Genomic DNA, 19,098 nt, shown 5'->3' on the forward strand with positions numbered 1-19,098 from the left:
GCCTCCTGCTCTGGGGTCTCTGGGGACAAATCTCTTGCAGTAGGCTTCTGGAGGAAAAAATCCATCACAAACCCATCCCATGGTGCCATTTGATAACTGAAAACTCTTAGAGGAACGCGTGTCTCGGCTCACGTCCTGAGGCTGGCAGCCCCCGGCGTTGTTTCGGCAGATGCGGGGGGAGCAGCCTGGCTGTGCCCGGTGCTGGAGGCTCTGCTGAGTCAGCAGAAACCTGCCTTGCAGTAGGCTTCTGGAGGAAAAAATCCATCACAAACCCATCCCATGGTGCCATTTGATAACTGAAAACTCTTAGAGGAACGCGTGTCTCGGCTCACGTCCTGAGGCTGGCAGCCCCCGGCGTTGTTTCGGCAGATGCGGGGGGAGCAGCCTGGCTGTGCCCGGTGCTGGAGGCTCTGCTGAGTCAGCAGAAACCTGCCCCGTCGCCATGGCTACACGCTGTTCTGGCCCTTCTCCCCGCTTCCAGCATCGCTGCACTGTCCGACTAGAATGGCTCCTAATTGTCCTGACTCAATGGCTAACGAAGCTGACGCTTCATATGTAGACAGAGATGCACTGGCGCCTGGGTACCGGAGCTCACGGACAATGTGTAGAATTGCTCTTTATTATTGTATTTGTTCGGAGCTAATGCTGAGTTCGGTCTAAATGGCTGCGCTGCCACGGGGAGCAGGTGGCTGGAATTACCATCAGGCGGCGGTCTGCATAGTAAACAGAGGAGTTCTGCTGTACGGTGACAAAGAGGAGAAATGAGGAACGATTTCCTATGGAGCAGTTTGTCTGGTGGATTGAACTGCTTTTTCTTCCTGCACAGTACTCGCAGGCAGACTGTGATTTCCCCATGTAGGTATTTTTTTTTTTTTAGAAAATTATCTGTGAGTTTTTTGCATACTCCTCATTCCCTTGCCTGCTCATGAACCATCCTCTGCCGGCATTTTCTGTTGTGTTTGTTCCCGTGACTGGTCAGGCGAGTACCCGCTGTCATTCCTCCTGCCTCCTTTGGGGAGTCAGCGAGAATTGTTCATGCAAAAGCACAGAGAGTATTCATACCCGGGATCTTAAATTTACCTATTACCATAAAATGGTTTCACTTTATGACCTTGTACATGTACGTGAACTAACTCTGCAAGAATCCGCTGAGCCAGGAAAAGAAGCGGATTTATACCAGTTTTATGTGTGAAAAAGCACAGAGCGGGAAGTATGGAAGGGCGATGCTGCGGCAGCATCAGTTTGTCACAACAGTGAGACTGGCCGTAGTGGGGAGGCAAAAGAGGACGGGAGGCTCCTGCTCGTGCCCGGGGAGGGACTGCCTCATGCTGCTTTAGAGCCGGATGTGATGCTGAAGTTATCGGCAGTTACTGTTTGATGGGGTTTTCATGACCTTTAAACAACAAAGGCTTGTTCTGAGTCAGACTTTGCAGACCAGTGCTGCTGGGAGGAGTGGAGCAGTGCGATTCTAGGACTCCTCAGGTTGGGCTGTGTGAGACACCTGGCAGTGTGTGAGCAGGGCAGTTCTGCAGTGGCCCTTGAGAGATGTGCTGGTAGACGGCAGAGCGTTCCCATCCACCTGCCAGAAGTGATTAGAGCGCTTGGAGAGCTGTATTGCCATCCCAGCGCCACGTGTGTCAGCCACAAACGTTCTTTGTCTGCTTATCGCTGTCATGCTACAAATTAGTAACTGCAATAAGCTTTACTACCACTTACACCCACTTTTAGCTATCTCTTCTCCTGACGCAGTGGCTATGTCCGTATCCGTTAATGCAGACAGAAGATGTATTGCAGTTGGCGCAGGGTGTTCGAGCCGTGTTCAGCATGTATGCTGGGAACTGCGTGGGACCTAAACTGCACCCAGCCCAATCCATTCCGCATTACTTAGGCGGAGCGGTAAAATAACTAGTTAATAAAGGCTACAGCAAAGAATCTGCTCAGTAGAACCCAGTTCCAAGTAGGATAGGGCTTCCCAATATTTTTTGGCCGAACGTTTTGCATGCAGATCTTCTTGACAAGGCGATTTCAGCTTGCGTTTATTTAGACATCTGGGCTGAAGCGGGCAACATCAGCCATTACAAATCCTACCAACTGTGCTACATAATGGAGCCATCTGGACAGAGGCGGCCACACACAGCCCGGCCTTCCACCAGGTGGGTACAGGGACTCGCTCTTGCTGCGGTGACCAAGGAGGGACGCCAAGGATGGATCAGTTGGGTTCTTACGCGTTGCAGGCTGTTATCTGGTTATGGCTGAGACGTGACGGGAAAGGACCTCAGGGCACGAAGCAAATGTCGAGTGGCTTCTGGATATGCAGAAATTATTTCATCTGGGTGTTGGGCCACTATTGACAACAGGCTTAATATTTTGATGTATGGGCTGGCTTTGGAGCCCAAACCTATCAGCTCGAGCTCACTGATCTCCATCCTTCCTTTCAGAGGAGACATCTAGTTGTCTTATGCAATTTGGGACCCAGGGAATTTGAACTAGCTGAACTGATTGGAAAATGCCACTTTGCTTTCCTGGACAATATGAAAGAAAAGAGGAAGGATTTCTGGTTGGTTTATTTATTTGGGTTTTTTCCTCCTGAACTCTATGAGGGGATGTGACAATCGCCAAACGGGAAACAAAGAAGAGAAAGAGGTGCCCACACTAGCAAAAATGAAATAGGCATATATTTTTAAAATTAAAAATAATAAAGCTTTTTTCCCCTGTCAAAAACCTGTTAAATATCAACAACAACAAAAACATATTCCACACAGATTCATTGTGGTTGAAAAAAACATGTTTTCTAAATGTCAGCCAGCTCCAGTTTTAACCTTATTGTTTCTCTCTCTCCTTAAGTTCCCAACCCCATCCCCTGCTGGGAACTGAGTCATGTTCTGTCGCTGAGCTCTCCTTAGACAGCTCACAGCTTTGCTCGAGTCGCTTTTTCTGGCCGTTCTGTTCCATGCTCTGAAGTTCACTAACCCACCTCCAAAATTTAGGGTGTCAGCTGAAAAACAGCACATTTCAAAGCTGACTCCCCTGCTCTGTAGCAAATCAATTATTATAATGGCCTCGTTATTGACAGGTGTGTGGGCCGTCTTTCTCATGGGTACGATGATGACATAAATCTAGTATTAAGCATTCTTTTCATCACCATCTTCCCTCTTCACCCGCTCTGCTGACTGCAGTCCTGTTTTGCGTGCCTCTGGGAGTGACGGCTGGGGCTGGAACAGGCTGTTTCTAACATGCCTCTTGTGGAACAATCAGAAAGACGTTTGTGTCCTTACTCTTCCTTCCTTTTGGCTTAAGCCCCTTTTAAGCATCTCCATAGTTACCTCTTCATCAGCCGGCAGAGTCAGAGCTGCCTGTGTACAACCATCTCACGAGCAGCTCTCGCGGTCTGGAATAACCTTCCTCCATTGACTTCCATCTGAAAAGATACGGCTTCTCCCTTGCCCCTTCCTTCCTTTCCTCTGCTGATAGTGGCTCTGTGATTGAAGGCTTTAATTCGTCCACCAGGCAATGCGTCCGCTTCTCTGCTTCACTTAATTTATACCATCTACTCTTTGATAGCCTGCGTTGCAGTTTTCAGTTCTATATTATAGTTTTATGTGAGAGTGGCTCTGCAAAATGATTTTTGTCCCGGGTAGTCCTTTCCTTGCCTAAATCTGGGTGTTTGGTTCTTTCCTGGAAACTTACAGCCCAGAGGATGAAATGAGAAGGCTATTTCAAGGCTTTTGCAGTACACTGCTGCTTCTCATAGAGTCAAAGGCCACCAGATAATAAATGAAATGAATTGGACAGACTAAGAAGCTGTAGTCCTCAAAAGCATATTTACTGTTGACTTGAAACCAAGCACTGTGATTGCTGAAGTTTTATATTTGTGAACGACAGTTTCAGTTTAGTCCCCGTGAAATGCACCACTAAAACCATGCTAATCCCTCTGAGATTATCAGCCATTTCAGTATCCTGGCTCATTTAGCAAATCTAACCATGAGACGATAAATGCACTTTAAACAGGGCTGTTTTGGTTTTTTTTTTTTTTTCCACAGCATCTGAACATTTACAATTCTCCCTCTCTTGTGCAAACGTGAGGAGGCATCCTTCATTGTGTAAGAGGCCCCTTTCTGAACATTTCTTTTCTCCCAGAGAAGATCTAGAACAATTCGGTTGGCTAAATTATAGCCCAAAGGAGACTGGTCTAGAGACCAGTTTGCTCTAGGCTGTCGTCGCTATTTCCAAACACTTTGGCTGCCACTCCACTTCCATGTGCCTTCTGAGGCTCTTCAAAACTGCTTTAAATATGCCTTTGAGGACTTCAGCATCTTCATCTGCACGTGTGTTCAGGTGCACGGGGAGTTCGGGCCAACAGCCACACAGGCTTAACCTGTAATGCCCTGTTGCCCTTGTTACGGTATGTTTTTCTGTCTTACCACTTTTTCTTACTGAAAAGCCGTTAGTGCAGGCTGCTATGTGTCAGTCATTGGCCCACCTGAGCAAACTCACATTTCTGAGGGCTCCTGTGCAGTTTATTGCCAGCTCCTGTTTCCTGAGGGAACGGGACATTGGAGCTGATGAGTTGTACCATTGTAATTAGTTGGACTGTATTGGAATAGTTTGGGGAGATATCGAAGGATCTCTAGTTGTCTTTTCTGAAGCATCATTCCAGGAACAAAAATAACAACATATCAAACTAACTTTGCAGCAGTTGGCACCATCCTTCCAGCTGAGGGAATGGAGTTGGTTACTATAATATGGACAAAGACAAGTGTCATTGGCTGTGGGAGATTAAGGACCAACAAAGGCTCCCGTAACTCTTTGAAAAACACCTTTCTAGAAGTATTTTCACCAGTTTCATAAATGTTTTCTTCTTCTCTCTTCCTTTTTCTGTTACTGTTTGTGCAAAGATGGGGCCTTTGGTTTAGTATTGGTTCTCTGCTTAAAGACATGGGAACTAAACTTGTCTGTCAGCAGCTAGAGTTTACTCAAGAAGGATCATTCTTGCAGGATTTCTGACTAGTCTCTGAGTCCAGAGGCCTACAGCATTCCTGTAAACCTCGGGAGAGCAATCTGCACTTCTGGGACCTTTGCTGCACGAAGCTCAAAGGCCACATCTCCTCACTGCCCTGTTATCTGGCGCTCTTTCAGCCCTGCCTGTCTCGAGGCCCTGCTCTGGTGGGGATAACCCTGGGGCTGTATTCACTCCGTCTCTAACTTCTAAACAGTGAACTGTTTTGCTTTTCCTACTGCTGCTAAAGGAGCAGCGTTTCAGTCGCTGTTAGTAGCTGCCTCTGCTTTCTCTTTCTAGGGTGGAAAAGTGGGAGGTGTAGTCCTCAAACCAGCACCAGATACTTGTCGTCTCCTCCTTCACACTGCATCTATGCTGCAAACCGAACACAGCGAGACTTTATCTGAATTACAAAGTCATTCTATTGTCAAGCCTTTTAAGTGTCAAATTCTCTTTTAAAACCAAAGGCTGTGACATTCACTGAAGAACAGCATCATTTCAAAGTCAGGAAGGTCTATTCTTAGCACATCAGTCAAAAAGGGAAAAAAAAAAAAAAGTCTTTGGGGAAAAAAACCCCAACAATTTTGCCAAAATGAACCTTGTCAGAAATGATCAATTCATCTTCGATTCATACTGACCTGGTCCTTGCTGCATGCCAGAGGACAAAATCTGATGACACAGCACAATAAATTAAGATTGCCAGATCTCCTTGTAATTAATTCTCTTCCAGTGCAGGTTTGGCAAAGAATAATTTATCTTCAAGGCGATTAAATCACTGTTAGTTTGGTTTTGTGTTTTGGGGTTGTTGCATTGTGGTTTTTTTTTTTTTTCCTTTTTAAGGAACATCCCTCCTCAGTTAGTTGAAGAACAGATGCTGATCAGTAGCAGCCCCCTCCCAGTATTCTGTTCGTGCTATCTAAATACCTCCTCCTGAGAGACCAGTGCCTCCTCAGCGGTTAAGAGACAAAGACTGAGCACATCGTAGCCCAGAGGGACACTGGGGCTCTGCTGCCTTTTCCTGTTTTCTGGAGTGCAGCCCCTCAGAGAGCCCAGGTTTACTCAAACCCTGACCTCCAAATCTGTGAATGCAGCCAATTTGACTTTTGCCTTTATTATTTCTCATTGGAAGACTTCAGTCTGAGTTCATAAAAAAATAAACAAACATGGTCTGTAGCCAAATCTTGAAAACCTATTTGTACATTTTAAAAGTTACGATGCTTGAACTAAATAGAACTTCTTCTAAAGCATTTATACTAATACATACCCTACAAATTATTTACTCCTCAATTAAAAGAGAAAAATAATTTATTAGGCACACTAGAACCTTAGGAAAGATGTCTGTGTTTTTTCTTCAGAGCTGTGTCTTCTAAGCTCTGCTTATAAGGAGCTTCTACTGGTGGGCTCTTCAAGGACTGAGAGAGTCCAAAGAGCTTTTTCCAACCTTCTTGAAAAAGCCATGCAAGAGTCCTTGTACCTTTAGTTAGATGAGGACAGAGTTTTAACTATTAACTTCCCTATTTCTGAAGAAGGGATTCAATTCACTGAAGGATGATGCTGGACAAGTATTCCACCCAAGCAGATTCCTAACGTCCCTGTGTACGACCTGACCGTCTCCAGAGAGACTGTCATTAATGTACTTCTGTCTCTTTCGTTCTCTTTAGTATTCATGCAGTGATGATCATGTGAAAATTACTCACACTTCTGACTTGAGAAAACTTTCTTAGCCCAGAAATTCATCCAATATCAAGGGAATTAGAAATTCAAATGGGGGGAAATTATACACTCTGTGTGTCAATACAGCAAACCTTATAAAAGCTGCAATCAATCACATCGGCATCAAAGGTGGTGGTACATCTCCTTGTCACCAAGTGGATCACAGTCCACCAAATAAAGGAAAAGGTGAACCAGAACAAGAAACTTCAGTACGCTGCCTGGAGAGAAGGACAGCCTCACCCGAGAGCACAGACCCGGGGGCGGTTCTGGAGCTTCTTTGTGTTGTGGTCCGTGGTTATGCACAAACCTCGTTTGTCTGTTCATCTCGCCTATTTAGTTGCTGCCTCGGCTATGCTGTAAAGCAGGTTCTGTCTCACTGTGTTCATGTGCCATTTCAGTAGAACAAGTGCTTTCTCTAAGTCTGCAATTATTTAAACGGGCTCTTGCACGCTGTCCCCTTAACAAATGGCGATATGAGTGCTGCAGCCCTTCCCGCGCACTGGCACCCAGCGCCCTCCTCCTGCGAGTTAAATCCAGAGACCTTGTGCCCGGGTGCAGCCTCGCGTCGGGCAACTCACTCTGCAAGGCATTTAAATTCATTAAGTGAATGTAATGATCCATACTGGTTTCCCACTGTCCAGCTGCTGACTGAACGGTGTGTGGAACTGAGTGGATTTCCATTATGATATCTTGAGATGTCTCTATCTATATTATGTTGTATGACTCATCAGATAAACAACTCTCCCTCAAAAACACCTCCCAGAATTATCGCAGTTTGCTGTTTCACGTGCACAATGCCAAACCCAGTGCAGGTATGCGTAAAACGCAGCAATGGCTTACGGGGACTGCAGCTCGTTCTGCGTGATTCCGTCTCTCTGCTACTCTCTTTATGTGTTTTGACTGCCAAATTTTGTGGTTTTGTAGGTCTTGTATCTGAGCTCGCTGCTGTCAGCTCCCTGAGATGCAAGAAGTAGGCACGGCCCAGATGCTTGCCTGAAGCAGAAATAGCACATCTTGCTACTACTATTTTCCATCAGGTCCCCTGAGTCTTGAGTTTCTGGCAGACAGCGCTCCATGGGGAGAAAAACCCCATACCTTTAGTTACCATTGTTGTAAAAACCTGATTCTGGTTTTGGTGTAATTTAGCAGACTGAAAGGGAGATATAATAAATCTGTTCTAGTTTCTCAGTGAATTGGTAGGCTTACGCTGGTAAAAACTGTTCAGATTTCAGAATATTCAGTAATTCCCTGATGTTTCTGGGGACTTTTGGGTATTCCCAGTGTTTTGTCTACATTCCAGTCTGCAGCTCTGAGGGGGTACATGTACTGATAAGTGTGTTTCTGGATGGGTGTTTTCAGGACTCTAGAGACATAGGAACCAAGCAGCCAGAAAGATAAACAGCTCCTACTAATGATTTAAGGGGTTATGAGTCTATGTATGTATTTATGTGCTACTGGTACGTAGCAAAGGTGACCCGTAAAAGCCCTGTTGCTTCTGGTCTCGAAGATATGCCAGTGCACAGTGTGTGCGATGAACTGGTTTGCATCCCTACGGGTAGAGGCAGCGCTCGCCGTGTGTGACGCGAAGCCTACGCGCGTGTCGGGAGACGGACCGGTGCGTGCGGGCTGCCCTCTGCAAGCACACAACTGCCACTGGTGTCTCCCGACCCCGGCGGTGAGGAGCAGGGGCTGAGCCTGCCTGGCAGCTGCCGAGCTTTGGGACGGCTTACCTTCTGCGCTCTCCGCTTGTCGGCCCGCTGGTTCTGGTGGTAAATTCGGCTGAAGTTGGAAACAATGACTGGAACCGGCAGAGCAATGACCAGCACCCCGCTCAGGGAGCAAATGGAGCCGAATATCTTCCCAGCAATTGTCTTGGGCACCATGTCACCGTAACTGGAGGGGGAAAGAAAAAAAAGGGAAGCCCCCGCTTCAGACAAGTGCAACGGCACCGACAGCCTTTTCAGGTTCCCTGAGTGTGCAGCAACGTGCGTGTCCAGGTCAGACACTAACACTTAGAAACCACCGGGCAAACAGCAATTCACGTGGTGCTGTCATCCCGGAGATGCCATTTTACACCGCGCTTTGGCAACGAATGAAGCTAAACCAAAGAAAGGCGCTTTTGTTGCAGAATAGATGTGCCAGTTCAGGCAGCTGCTGGGTACATTAAATTCGCGTCCTCGCTCGGGTAGTACCCACCTCTCCTCTCAGCAGAAATGAGCTCTAACAATCTTAAAACTGTACGTCTGCATGTGAGCAGGTTCGTGTACGTTCATTCCCGTGTACCCATGTGCAAATGAGGACTGATCTACACTTCCATTTCAAAACCCAGCAGTCGCCTTGCCGTCTGTACAGTCAGACATGGGGGGTTCGTTCAGAGTCTGGATTCAGTAAAAGGTGAATTCTCAGGAATATGGGACCAACTGAAAAATATTCAGACAAACTCCCGCGCTGGGTTTGACCCAGCAATCTTCATTAGTGATTGTAATTTGTATGTTAAATAGTACCCACAGAATCTGAGATGGAATAATCCATTTTGTGCAGATGGAAGATGATACTGGTTTAGGTTCTGTGGCTTCCACATGACAGAAATCATTACTGTTGAGTGCTTATTTGCTGTCTGTGTTTTTACTTTGCATATTGGAAAAGTTTTTCTGCAGCAGTTTTATACTTAAGCTTTAATATTGTCCTTCTGTAAAGAAAACCAATGTGCTTTGCCTTATGGCTACTGACCAGTGCCGTAAGAAGGAGCACGGCTGTTACTCCCTCATGGAACGCGCCCGACTGCCCGTGCTGCCTCGCTCAGCACTGCACTATAGCGAAGGGAATGGAGATTTTGAATTCTGATTTACAGTTTGGCCTGACACAGTCCCCATGTTGCATCCCAGGTGATTGGACCTCTTAATTCTAACTGACTGTGCCATCACTCCCGATTCCCCATCTCACAGCACAACTGCGGATATCCAGCGGGCGCCAGATGTTGGCAAAGCAAACGCTGTGCCTGCGCTCAGCAGATGTGGCGGTGACCTCCACAGGAGGCTCGTCCTCCCCAGTTTGCCCTCTAGAAGTGACTTCAACGCTTCCTTCTGCAAATGGTCGATAGGCGAATAAAACCCCAGCCAGATAGCTGGATGTGGACTGCCGCGTGCTCTGATCGTGTAACAAAAAGCTCATTTGTAGCTAATGCCCTCGGAGTGTGATGGGAACGTGATTAGCACAGCCCCTGACTGAATTTACAGGCCTTGTTTCAGTGAGCCATTTATTACATGCTTGCGTGCAAATGTATATTAATATCAATATTCGCAGAAGTAATTTTCATCTGGAGGAAAGGGAAAAGCAAGCAGCCAGATAATAATTTAAAAAAACTCCTAAAACCTCCAACACTGACATGACTGTGTACAAACCACCGGGCTACAGGAATTCCCCAAGCACCTCTGGGACTCGGGAGGACACGTGGTACCCTGAAGTCCCACCGCAGGGGGGTTTATGTGCCCTGCCCGGAGTGGAGGGGAGGTCCTGGGCACTGCCGCCTGCTGGGATTTGCAGCAGCCGGGGAAAGGATGCTCTAATTAACAGCTGGGCCTGAGGAAGATGTTCCTTGTTTCGGGGTGCTTGAAACCCGTAGAGGCCCCTAGTTGCTGTCAGATGGTGTTGGGGATTTCCGTGCTCTTCTTTGAGATGTTCTGCTGTTTGATGCAGCAAATATTGAAAAGCAAAATGATTTGTAGTTGAGGATTTATTTTTACCTTTGATGTCAGCATATGACCAACAAAGGGCTTTTGTGGGAATAGAGGTGAGCTAAGAATAACTTACGTAAAAGGGGAAACCCAAATATTTCAAAACACCTTTTTTTATCAGCTGAACTTCTTTTCCCCCATCCAAGAACTCGTTGGTGTGGGGGTCTCTGAATAAAAGCAGAACTCACTACGCATTAAACTGTTTGCTCCAGGGGCTCTCTCGGGGGCTCTCCTTCCCGGCTCGGTGGCTACCCAGCACGGCCAAACAGCTGGGGAAAGAAAAGGTTATCATCGCCAGCGTGTAACACTCACTTGTGTCCCAGGAAAGGCTCAGTTTCAGGGCTAAGTGACAGGTGTTCTTTGGCATTTTCTGGTTTTTGTGTTGGTTTTCTTTTTTGGCATGAATGCTTCAGGCTTCACTAGCTAAGGCTCAATTAGCCCAAGCAGAGTCCTTCTGCCTTCACCTGCATTAAAACCCCTCAGAATACCTCAAATCAATAAAATGCTATTTATATCTATTAACTTTTTAGCTGCTGCTTTATGCAAAGATAGTTTAAAAGCTCTTGCTAAGTGACAAGGTCTTCTGCCTCATTTAAAACTGTTCAAACTGTTCTAAAAAAAAAAATCTTTCTTACTTTTCTCCTGCTGCCCCTTAACACAATAAGGCTGAAAATTAATCATATGCCTCAAACATGATCTCAGTGACCTGGAGCACTGAGAGAAAGCCCTTCTGTGCAGTTGTAGAAAGTATAATAATAAGCATCTGGCTCACAGTCTGTCTTGTAGAGTTTTGTCCTTACACGCAGACTGAGAGTTACCTCATTACTTGAGGCTTCAGAGGAGGTGCTCTGAAATGCCATCAGGAGAGATCAAACTGTCTCAGAGCGCGGAGGATTTTGCTGGGGAGATGTGGAACTTCATTTGCAAAACTACGATGAAAGAGACTGCGATGAGAAGCTTTGCTGTGGCTGGAGCACGGGGAGAACACCTAAAATGTGTACGTGTCACACTGACTTGTGGATCTACTGCGGAGTTGTCTGTGGTGAGAACGCGGTTGGATTTGTCCCTCTGGGTTTGCAGGGCACCTCCTGCGGCTGCGTTCTCTGGCTTTGCTGGGCTGACCTGCAGTGTGGGTGATAGCGATGGTTGGAAATGTCCTAGCTTTTTGATGAGAGTAAAACCAGCTATGCTTCAGCAGAGCTTCATCGAGATCCCCTTGCACTCAGTGAGAAGCCTTCCTTTGGTTTTGACCGTGATGGGGTTTGGAATGAACCTATAAAGTTGCAATTGTTCTCCTCCTATATTGACACATGCAGCTACTGCAATATTAATTGCTGGAGTGACTATTTTTGTCCTGATGGTACCACGAGGTACTAATGGCCACATGGCATATTTATAACAGATACAGTGCCAAATAATCTCAAATATTGGATTTCAGTTAGTGCTAATTGGGCATTTTAGACCCAAAACTTCTTTTCCCCAGACTGCAATGAGAGAACTCAACTTTCCCATTAATTTGTTTAGTAAAAGGCAACTTGTCACCTAAAAAATTTCTTCTACAGAAAGTGCGTTTTAAGTAATTCATCAATAATCTCATTAGAGCAGCAAGAAGATAGAAGAGTTAGGTAATGATTAACATTCAGAGGGTCTAACGGGATGTTTGAGCCTGTAATAAAACAACAGGAGGCTGCAAATTCAGTAGACTTTTAATGTGACCTCGAGTAAATCATTTCAGCTTTCTGTGCCTCAGTTCCACATTTACGAAATGGCAATGGGTTACTCGTTCTTTGCCTGTCTGGTTGAGCAGGGGCTGGATCCTCCAGAGGAGGACCTGCCCTGCGTTCTGAATATACCCAACCCCCCGCAGTGACCCCTAAGTGCTGTTGCACCGCACACGGGAACAATGCAAGGCACTGTACAGCGATCCGGAGCGCACCCAGCCTGTGCGGGGCTCCAGGCTCGTCCGGAGAGAAGTGCTTTGCGTGGGCTAGGTTAGACGTGGAACATGCCTGGAGATAAACATCTTTGCTATTTATTTTGCCAGGAATCCAGTTAAATGGCATCAGATTCAGCTAGTTTTGGGCTGCTGGATGCATCGCTGTGCGTGCTGGCTGTGCGAGGCGGGATACAGCTGCTGCCGGGGCAGGCGAAGGCGCGTGAGCTTTGGAGGCGCTGCCCTGCTGCGCAGTCCCTGCGGTGCACCGAGGGTCGTTCTGGAGCCTCTGCACCTCTATCTCATTTGTCAAATGACGTCGCTTCAGTTTGTCCCCTTTTCTTCTCCTGGTGCCCCCTCAAAGCCCCGTTTCCTACCAAGGGAACACCGAGACTCTTACTTGCTCTACACATAATGTTAAGTTCCAGTAAAGCTTTAAACAGGAAATCAGGAAAAAAATAAAATAGGAAATTACTTTTGTGTGGTCACTCTTCGGTCTGGAGAAGACTGTGAATGCAGAATTTCATCACTTTTTTTATTTGTACTGTGACTTCTCTGTTCTTTGGACATAAAAGGGGTCGTATGTCACTCACCCTAATTAGCAGCTATTAGCCCTGACAGCATAATGTGCTGTTGTTTTTCTCTGGCAGTACAGAAAATGTTATCAAATAGAGGTCACTGCTTCTGAGTTCTGGTTTTAGCGGTGGAGGTGTCTGGACACTGCTTAGCTCCCCAGCTGGAGACAGCAATAAATAAGGTGCTGAACAGCTCATCAAATGACTCACTCTAAAAATAGACTCTCAGCAGCATCTCTGATGATCCTCTCTCTCCGTGCAACAGTCACAGCCCTACAAATAGGGAACAGTAGTCAAAAAGCTGGAAGGACCCTCTGGTACCGGGACGTCGGAAGGTGCTACAGCAGTGACAGCTCTGTGGGGACACTGCAACAGCCTTTCAGAGGATGCTCTTTTCCACCCTTTTTATGTGCCAGCTTTTTGGCCGGTGTGCGGCATGCACGCGGGGAGGGCCTTACGGATCATGAGTTGTTGTTTTTGTATGGCTGTTGTCTGCATTGGTTTCTCCAGATGTAGAGGAGATAAGAGTGCAATGGAAAACCGACAAACCTGTACCCCAACGCCTGCCTTCCTACCAGTAACAGGGGAGAGCCTCAGGTCCAACAGCCCTCCTCCTCTCCAGGGAGGGCGGTCGAGCCCCGCGAGCAGCACGGCCCGGGCACGCTCCTGCGCCCCGACATGATTTGGTTCAGGTCGCAGAGCCACCGTGAGCCCGCGGGGACTGCAGAGCCAGCGCGACCCACGGGGACTGCTGGCTCGTGGGTCAGATGGTCAGAGGAGGACACTGCTTTTTTCAGTCACTACGTTTAAGCGGTCAAGGGACATTTCCTGCCTAGTGGTGCAAAACCGGGTGGTTTTCACACACAGCCTAGGAAAGCTGAAATATCTCGTGGAGGATGGGAAGAGAAACAATGCTGCTTCAAATGATTTAGTATTTCTGCCTCATGCTGGCATTAACGGCTCTTTGAGAGCTTCTTTATCTCTCTAACCTTTTGCCCAGCACAGTAGAGTCAAAAGAAGATTTCCCTCCAGCCTGTAAGCTTCTGCTTTTAGGACAATAAGGACAGAATAATAACATTATGTACTCTACAATGGAGTATGATTTTGAAAGCCTTTTGCATGAAAGAGATAGAATAAGGCATGGAATTAGCATGTAGCTTTCCAGGTGCAAGAGATCCTTTTCTATACTGTGAGTAAATCACTGTGCGATGTTTTGATTTGCACGAAGGAGAAAAAGATGCCTAAAATTCAGCTGGAATGTTTCAGTTGCATCGCGAGGCTGCGTGTGTTGCATTTGACAGCTCAGAGGAGCTCATGTCCCTCCGTTTAACGAGTACCAGTCCAATGTAATCATACTAACGCTGCTTTGAACCTCCAGTGAAATAATGATCATGTCACTTCCAATGAGACAATGAAAACAAAAGCAAATATTACTCATTCCTTTCTTGGTTTTGCACATGACGGATGAACAGGGAATTAACAGCTATGCTACGGGGGCTGGGGATAGTTACGTCTTTTGTTTAGGTTTTAATTCACGGTTCCTCTGCCACTGTAGCTGTTTCATCTGCAGTGCTGGAATTACCCATGGCACCCCCAGCTCTCCGGAGCACAGCTCGCTGCTGCTCACGCGGCCCCTTTTCCTGCCCAGCTGGGCCTTATCCTCTCACATATTTGTACCTCCAGATACGCAAAGATGCTGCTGCCTTTTTCAGCAGGGGCACGCAAACTTTCACATGGGATGTATTAATTTCTGTGTACGGGGAAGGCGGGAGGAGGCCCTGGAGGCAGCGGTACGGTCTGATGGGCTGAATGCAGAGATGCGACACAGAACCAGTGATGGAGCGCTCCGTGGGTCTGAAAGCTGGCTGTGTCCTGGGCTTGTTTGGTTGCCTGGGGAAAGAGAGGTCCACTTTCTAGCTGATTTTTCCATGTCCGTAAGGGAGATCAAAGTATTTTCAGCTCTGTCCTGGACAAGTGTTGTGAGGATTAATTAGTTAATGCTGGCATGATATTTTGAAAACATAGGAGAAGTTTTTTTGAACGTGTTTTGCAGACACAGACTCAGTAATCCGTGTCCATAGGGACGGTCTGGTAGGTAATGTCAGCTTTTTAACAATACTACTCCCAGAACGAAGAGGGTGCGCTGATGAATGCCTGAGCAACCTGCCACGTGAGGAGGCTTGTGGTGCCTCCTGCAAGAGCGTGCAGCGAACACAGCCAGAATGGCTTTGAAGCAAGAGAATCTATAAACAGGCTGTCAAATGACAGACTCGAACAGCAAATCAGCTGTGTCCGGGGAAGTACAGAGCCTATTTCATGCTAGGATTCTTTTACATTAAATATACTTATTTTCTGCCTTGTTTTGAGCTGGGCAGCTCCCCAGCTGAGTATTCAACTTCTGCAATATCTGGCTTGGTTTTACACTACTGTTTTCTTTTTCCCTGGCATAGTTTATTTGTTAATGTTTTTGTAGATGCTCTCATCCTCCCTAGATATTCTGCAGAAATTACATCCATCAGCCAGGCTGTGGGGATGAGCGCTGTAGATGCGTATCAGCACCGGCAGCACAAGCTTATCTTCAGTCCTCAGAATCGTTTTGATTTTTTGTAAAGCTGTGGTCAGCAGTTACTTAGCAGGGATTTTCCAGGTGATGTTGCCCTTTGATTTTGTTCTGCTTTATAAATTCCTATTTGTTACTGAGTTTTGTGTAATAAAAGGGCTGAGAGATGTACCTGAAATCCTGGAGAAAGGTCTGATGCTGTGAGGCCCTTTTCTCATACTAACAGAAGTGAACGTGCGATGCAATGGGAAGATAGGACATTTAAAACTGAGAGGGATTTCTGTACAGTGCAAGAAGTTATCTCGATGGAACTCGCTGTTTCCAGGTACCGTGGGGAATTTGCTAGAGATCCCCGAAAGGAGCGGTCAGCTGCCTTTTTACTTACAGCGAGACCATGTGGTTACATCACTCGGGATGAAAAAAGACCACCGAGGAGATGCAAGTTCTGTTGCTTCTCTAACAGTGAGAATTAGAAAGAGAGGCAGGTTATTCCCTAATGACTCGCTCAGGGGGATCTGTACTTCTTCTGGGCAGCCCGTACCAACCTTCACCAAAGGCAAATTAAGGGATTAGATGGATTTGGGGTCAGTTGTAGCCTGCTCATTCCTGTACTTGTACAGGGAAGGTGACCTAGCTGAAGGTCTCCGAGAGCAACTGGTAGCATAAATATTCTTTACAACAACAGCAGGCACTGCCCAGAGGAACAGGAATGTTTATACAGACTCGGGAATAAACTGAGTAGGTTATTTAATTCACTGAGGGTTGAGAATACTTAATATATGCACACACTGGTTCCATTTATTCTTCCTGGCTTGGATCAACTTCTCAGCCTGTAGGCAGCTAAAACAGATGGTCTGAATTTGGGTAACATTCAGACCTTGAGTTGAAGCTAAAAATGGAATTTCATTGGCAACGAAAGTAGGTCAGAAAGCTAAAGCCCCTAGCCCTAAAATGATGAAAGGCTTCTAATCGAGTGTTCTCTATTACCGTTCATTAAAAGGAGCAGGGGAAGAAATATTATTAGAGACCTTTGAAACGGGATTACAACGGGAGCGTGAGCACCTTCCTTCCTGCACGGAGACCTGTGCATTTGCAAACCTGTTTTGGTGTGAGACGGCGACTGCGGTCCTGCGGGCTGGACCGGAGCCACAGCAGGATGGGAACCGCTTTCTTCAGGGGAACATGAGCAACTTCAGCTTCTGCTTCAGTCGGAGGAGTGCTGAGAGGAGAGCCTCTTTGCATATTCTCTATTAATACCTCTCAAGCTAATAATCCTTTCCACACTGATGCTGTCATCCACCTGACTCAGGTTCTGTAATTTCGTTGCCTCTGCAAATTGTGACTTGCACCATATCTGAGACTTTCAGTCAGTGATTTCTGTGCTCTTCATCCTTTTCAAATGTGTGCCAACTGCTGGAAAGCTTTCTTTGTTGTAGCCAGCAGGGATGATTCAAAGCAAATGGGGAACCTGTACCAGTTAACACAGTGCTCCCAGTTCAGCACATTGTTTCAGTCCTTGCTTAACATTAAGCACATACTTAATTCCTGTTCACTGAAAAGGTGATAACATGCTTGTTCAAATATTTCTTTGAAATGGTACTAAGATGAATGTTTGTTCTTTGGGTTTGGCTAACTCAAGCTAATTCACTGTCATTACTCCTCTCCTCTTCCCCTCAAACTACTGCTGGAAATTGCATTTCTCTGGATGGAGAATTGCTTGTACTTCAGCTCTGCCAGCAAACGCATTTTTAGAGATAGTGTCAGAGACCTCTGGTTTGGTCGCCCTTAATGGCAGATGTGGCCCAACTGCCCCGATCCCTGGCTGTCACTGTCACGGTGGCAAGTAACGGAAGTAGGGACTGCAATCCAGCACATCCCGTTGGTCTATGTAACGCAGAAATGACGTGCAGGGTAATTGTCTACTGCTTAACAGAAATAGCAGTTTACTGTGTCATACACACCTCACTAATGAAAAAGAGATGTTTTCTTTTTTTATGCTATCTCAGGTTTCTCCATGACCACTTAATAAAGCATTAACAAGCTTTTCACAAAAAAAAAAAGGAAAATTTAAACTGTTGATTTAACAGTTATTCAGAGAAAAAGAGGAATTGAATTCAATGTAGAATCAATATAAGAAAAGCTGAGTTTTACTTTGCAGAAAATACCTCCAATCTTAACCTCCACACCTTACTGTCCTTTATTACTAATGTTTATTCATTCAGCTTTTCCGAGGAAACTCTATTCATTTTAGTTCTTGCAAAGCTGATATATCTAGCAAAAAGTGATCTCGGTTTTCTTCTGCTTCGTGCATCACCAAGCAGCTATGCTGTCATCTAAGTTTTTGATCCTCAAATCTCAGTTTCGGTAGTGGTAGATGTAGCAGAAAAAGCTTTCTTAGATTTATTTTTTTCTTTGGTTATCCTGCTTGATATTTTTGGTTAGACAGATCTTTCTCCAATTGACAGAGTTACTTTTGATTTGAAATTTATTGAGAAGCAGGAAACACCGAAGATGTTATCTGGGCTGTTATTTTTCTGAGCAGAAGACAACAGTAAAGAGGAAACACTTCTACGGACTCCAGGAGCAAATGGGGGGTGTCATTTCATGCCATTCTGAAGTTCTCCGCACTGGAGAATTTCAAGTGAAGAGCAACTGTGATGTGCTGGTGCACCTCAAACCCTCCAGCAGTACTGGTCGCACGTTGGAAGGCTGTGGGTGTTGCAGAATAATGAGGAGTCCAACAAGAAAAGAGTCAGAATCCATTTCCTGCACTTGTGTTTGGAAAATTGCAAAGGATCTCAGTTCCCTGAACCAGGAAAGTTCTTTTTTTTTTTTTTTTTTTTTTTTTTCTAAGCTGCAAATCCACAGACTCGCGGCGACGGCAACACCCGGCGCCTGTGCAGGTCTGTCGTCAGTAGAATTGGAAAATGCACATCTGCTCCCAACAAGTTACTGTTTAGCCCTTCAACTCATCATTATCAGTTGAGGAAGAGGTCACTGGTTTACCACAAGAGTGGAGATTTATTGTCATACATGAACAAAAAAAATCTGTTTGATTCTTTCTTTTCCGACAAAACGCCCACCCCTTGCTGTGTATCTCCATATCGTGAGGGTTTTTATTCCCCATGAAGGTGAAAGTGTGATGTTATTTTGTTATTTTCAAGGACTCCTGCTTCCTTGGTAATTGAAGCTTTTCACCCTGAACCTGACAGAAAGTTCTTCCTCGGTCAGTATTTAATTTAATGTAAATTCTAATGTGGGCAGTAAGACTCAAATCCATTTACAAGAATTAGCCCTTGCGGTGGTGCGGGGCAGTCGCCACCCGTGGGTTCTCTTTGGCCCTGAAACCACAGAGCTGTGGCACATGTACGAGTTGTAATGAGGTATATCGCTCTGCTCTTTTGGTTTATTTATTTATTTCCTATCAATTAACCTCAGCTGCGCTGCGGCTCCCAGCACGCAGGCGAGGGGAAGGCTGCGGCGTCAGTCCCGATGCGCAGAGGTGTCTCGCCTAACAGCTTGTGATTATAACACGCTTAAAGAAGTTACTGTACACAGTTGCTAATTAGTTTATGATTTAGCATTGT

General features: G+C 46.0%; 1 protein-coding gene across 1 annotated transcript in view; it reads right to left on the reverse strand.

The window, feature by feature from the left end:
* The window catches only part of KCND3 (potassium voltage-gated channel, Shal-related subfamily, member 3), a 119,078-nt gene that overhangs the window by 21,011 nt on the left and 78,969 nt on the right, over positions 1-19,098 (reverse strand). Inside the window, exon 2 of the mRNA XM_009888435.1 lies at positions 8,440-8,602. Within this exon, the coding sequence (XP_009886737.1) occupies positions 8,440-8,602 (163 nt within the window). The remainder of the gene's footprint in view (positions 1-8,439; positions 8,603-19,098) is intronic.

This window comes from Charadrius vociferus, unplaced genomic scaffold (assembly GCF_000708025.1).
Source record: "Charadrius vociferus isolate BGI_N301 unplaced genomic scaffold, ASM70802v2 scaffold1077, whole genome shotgun sequence".
Taxonomy (NCBI): domain Eukaryota; kingdom Metazoa; phylum Chordata; class Aves; order Charadriiformes; family Charadriidae; genus Charadrius; species Charadrius vociferus.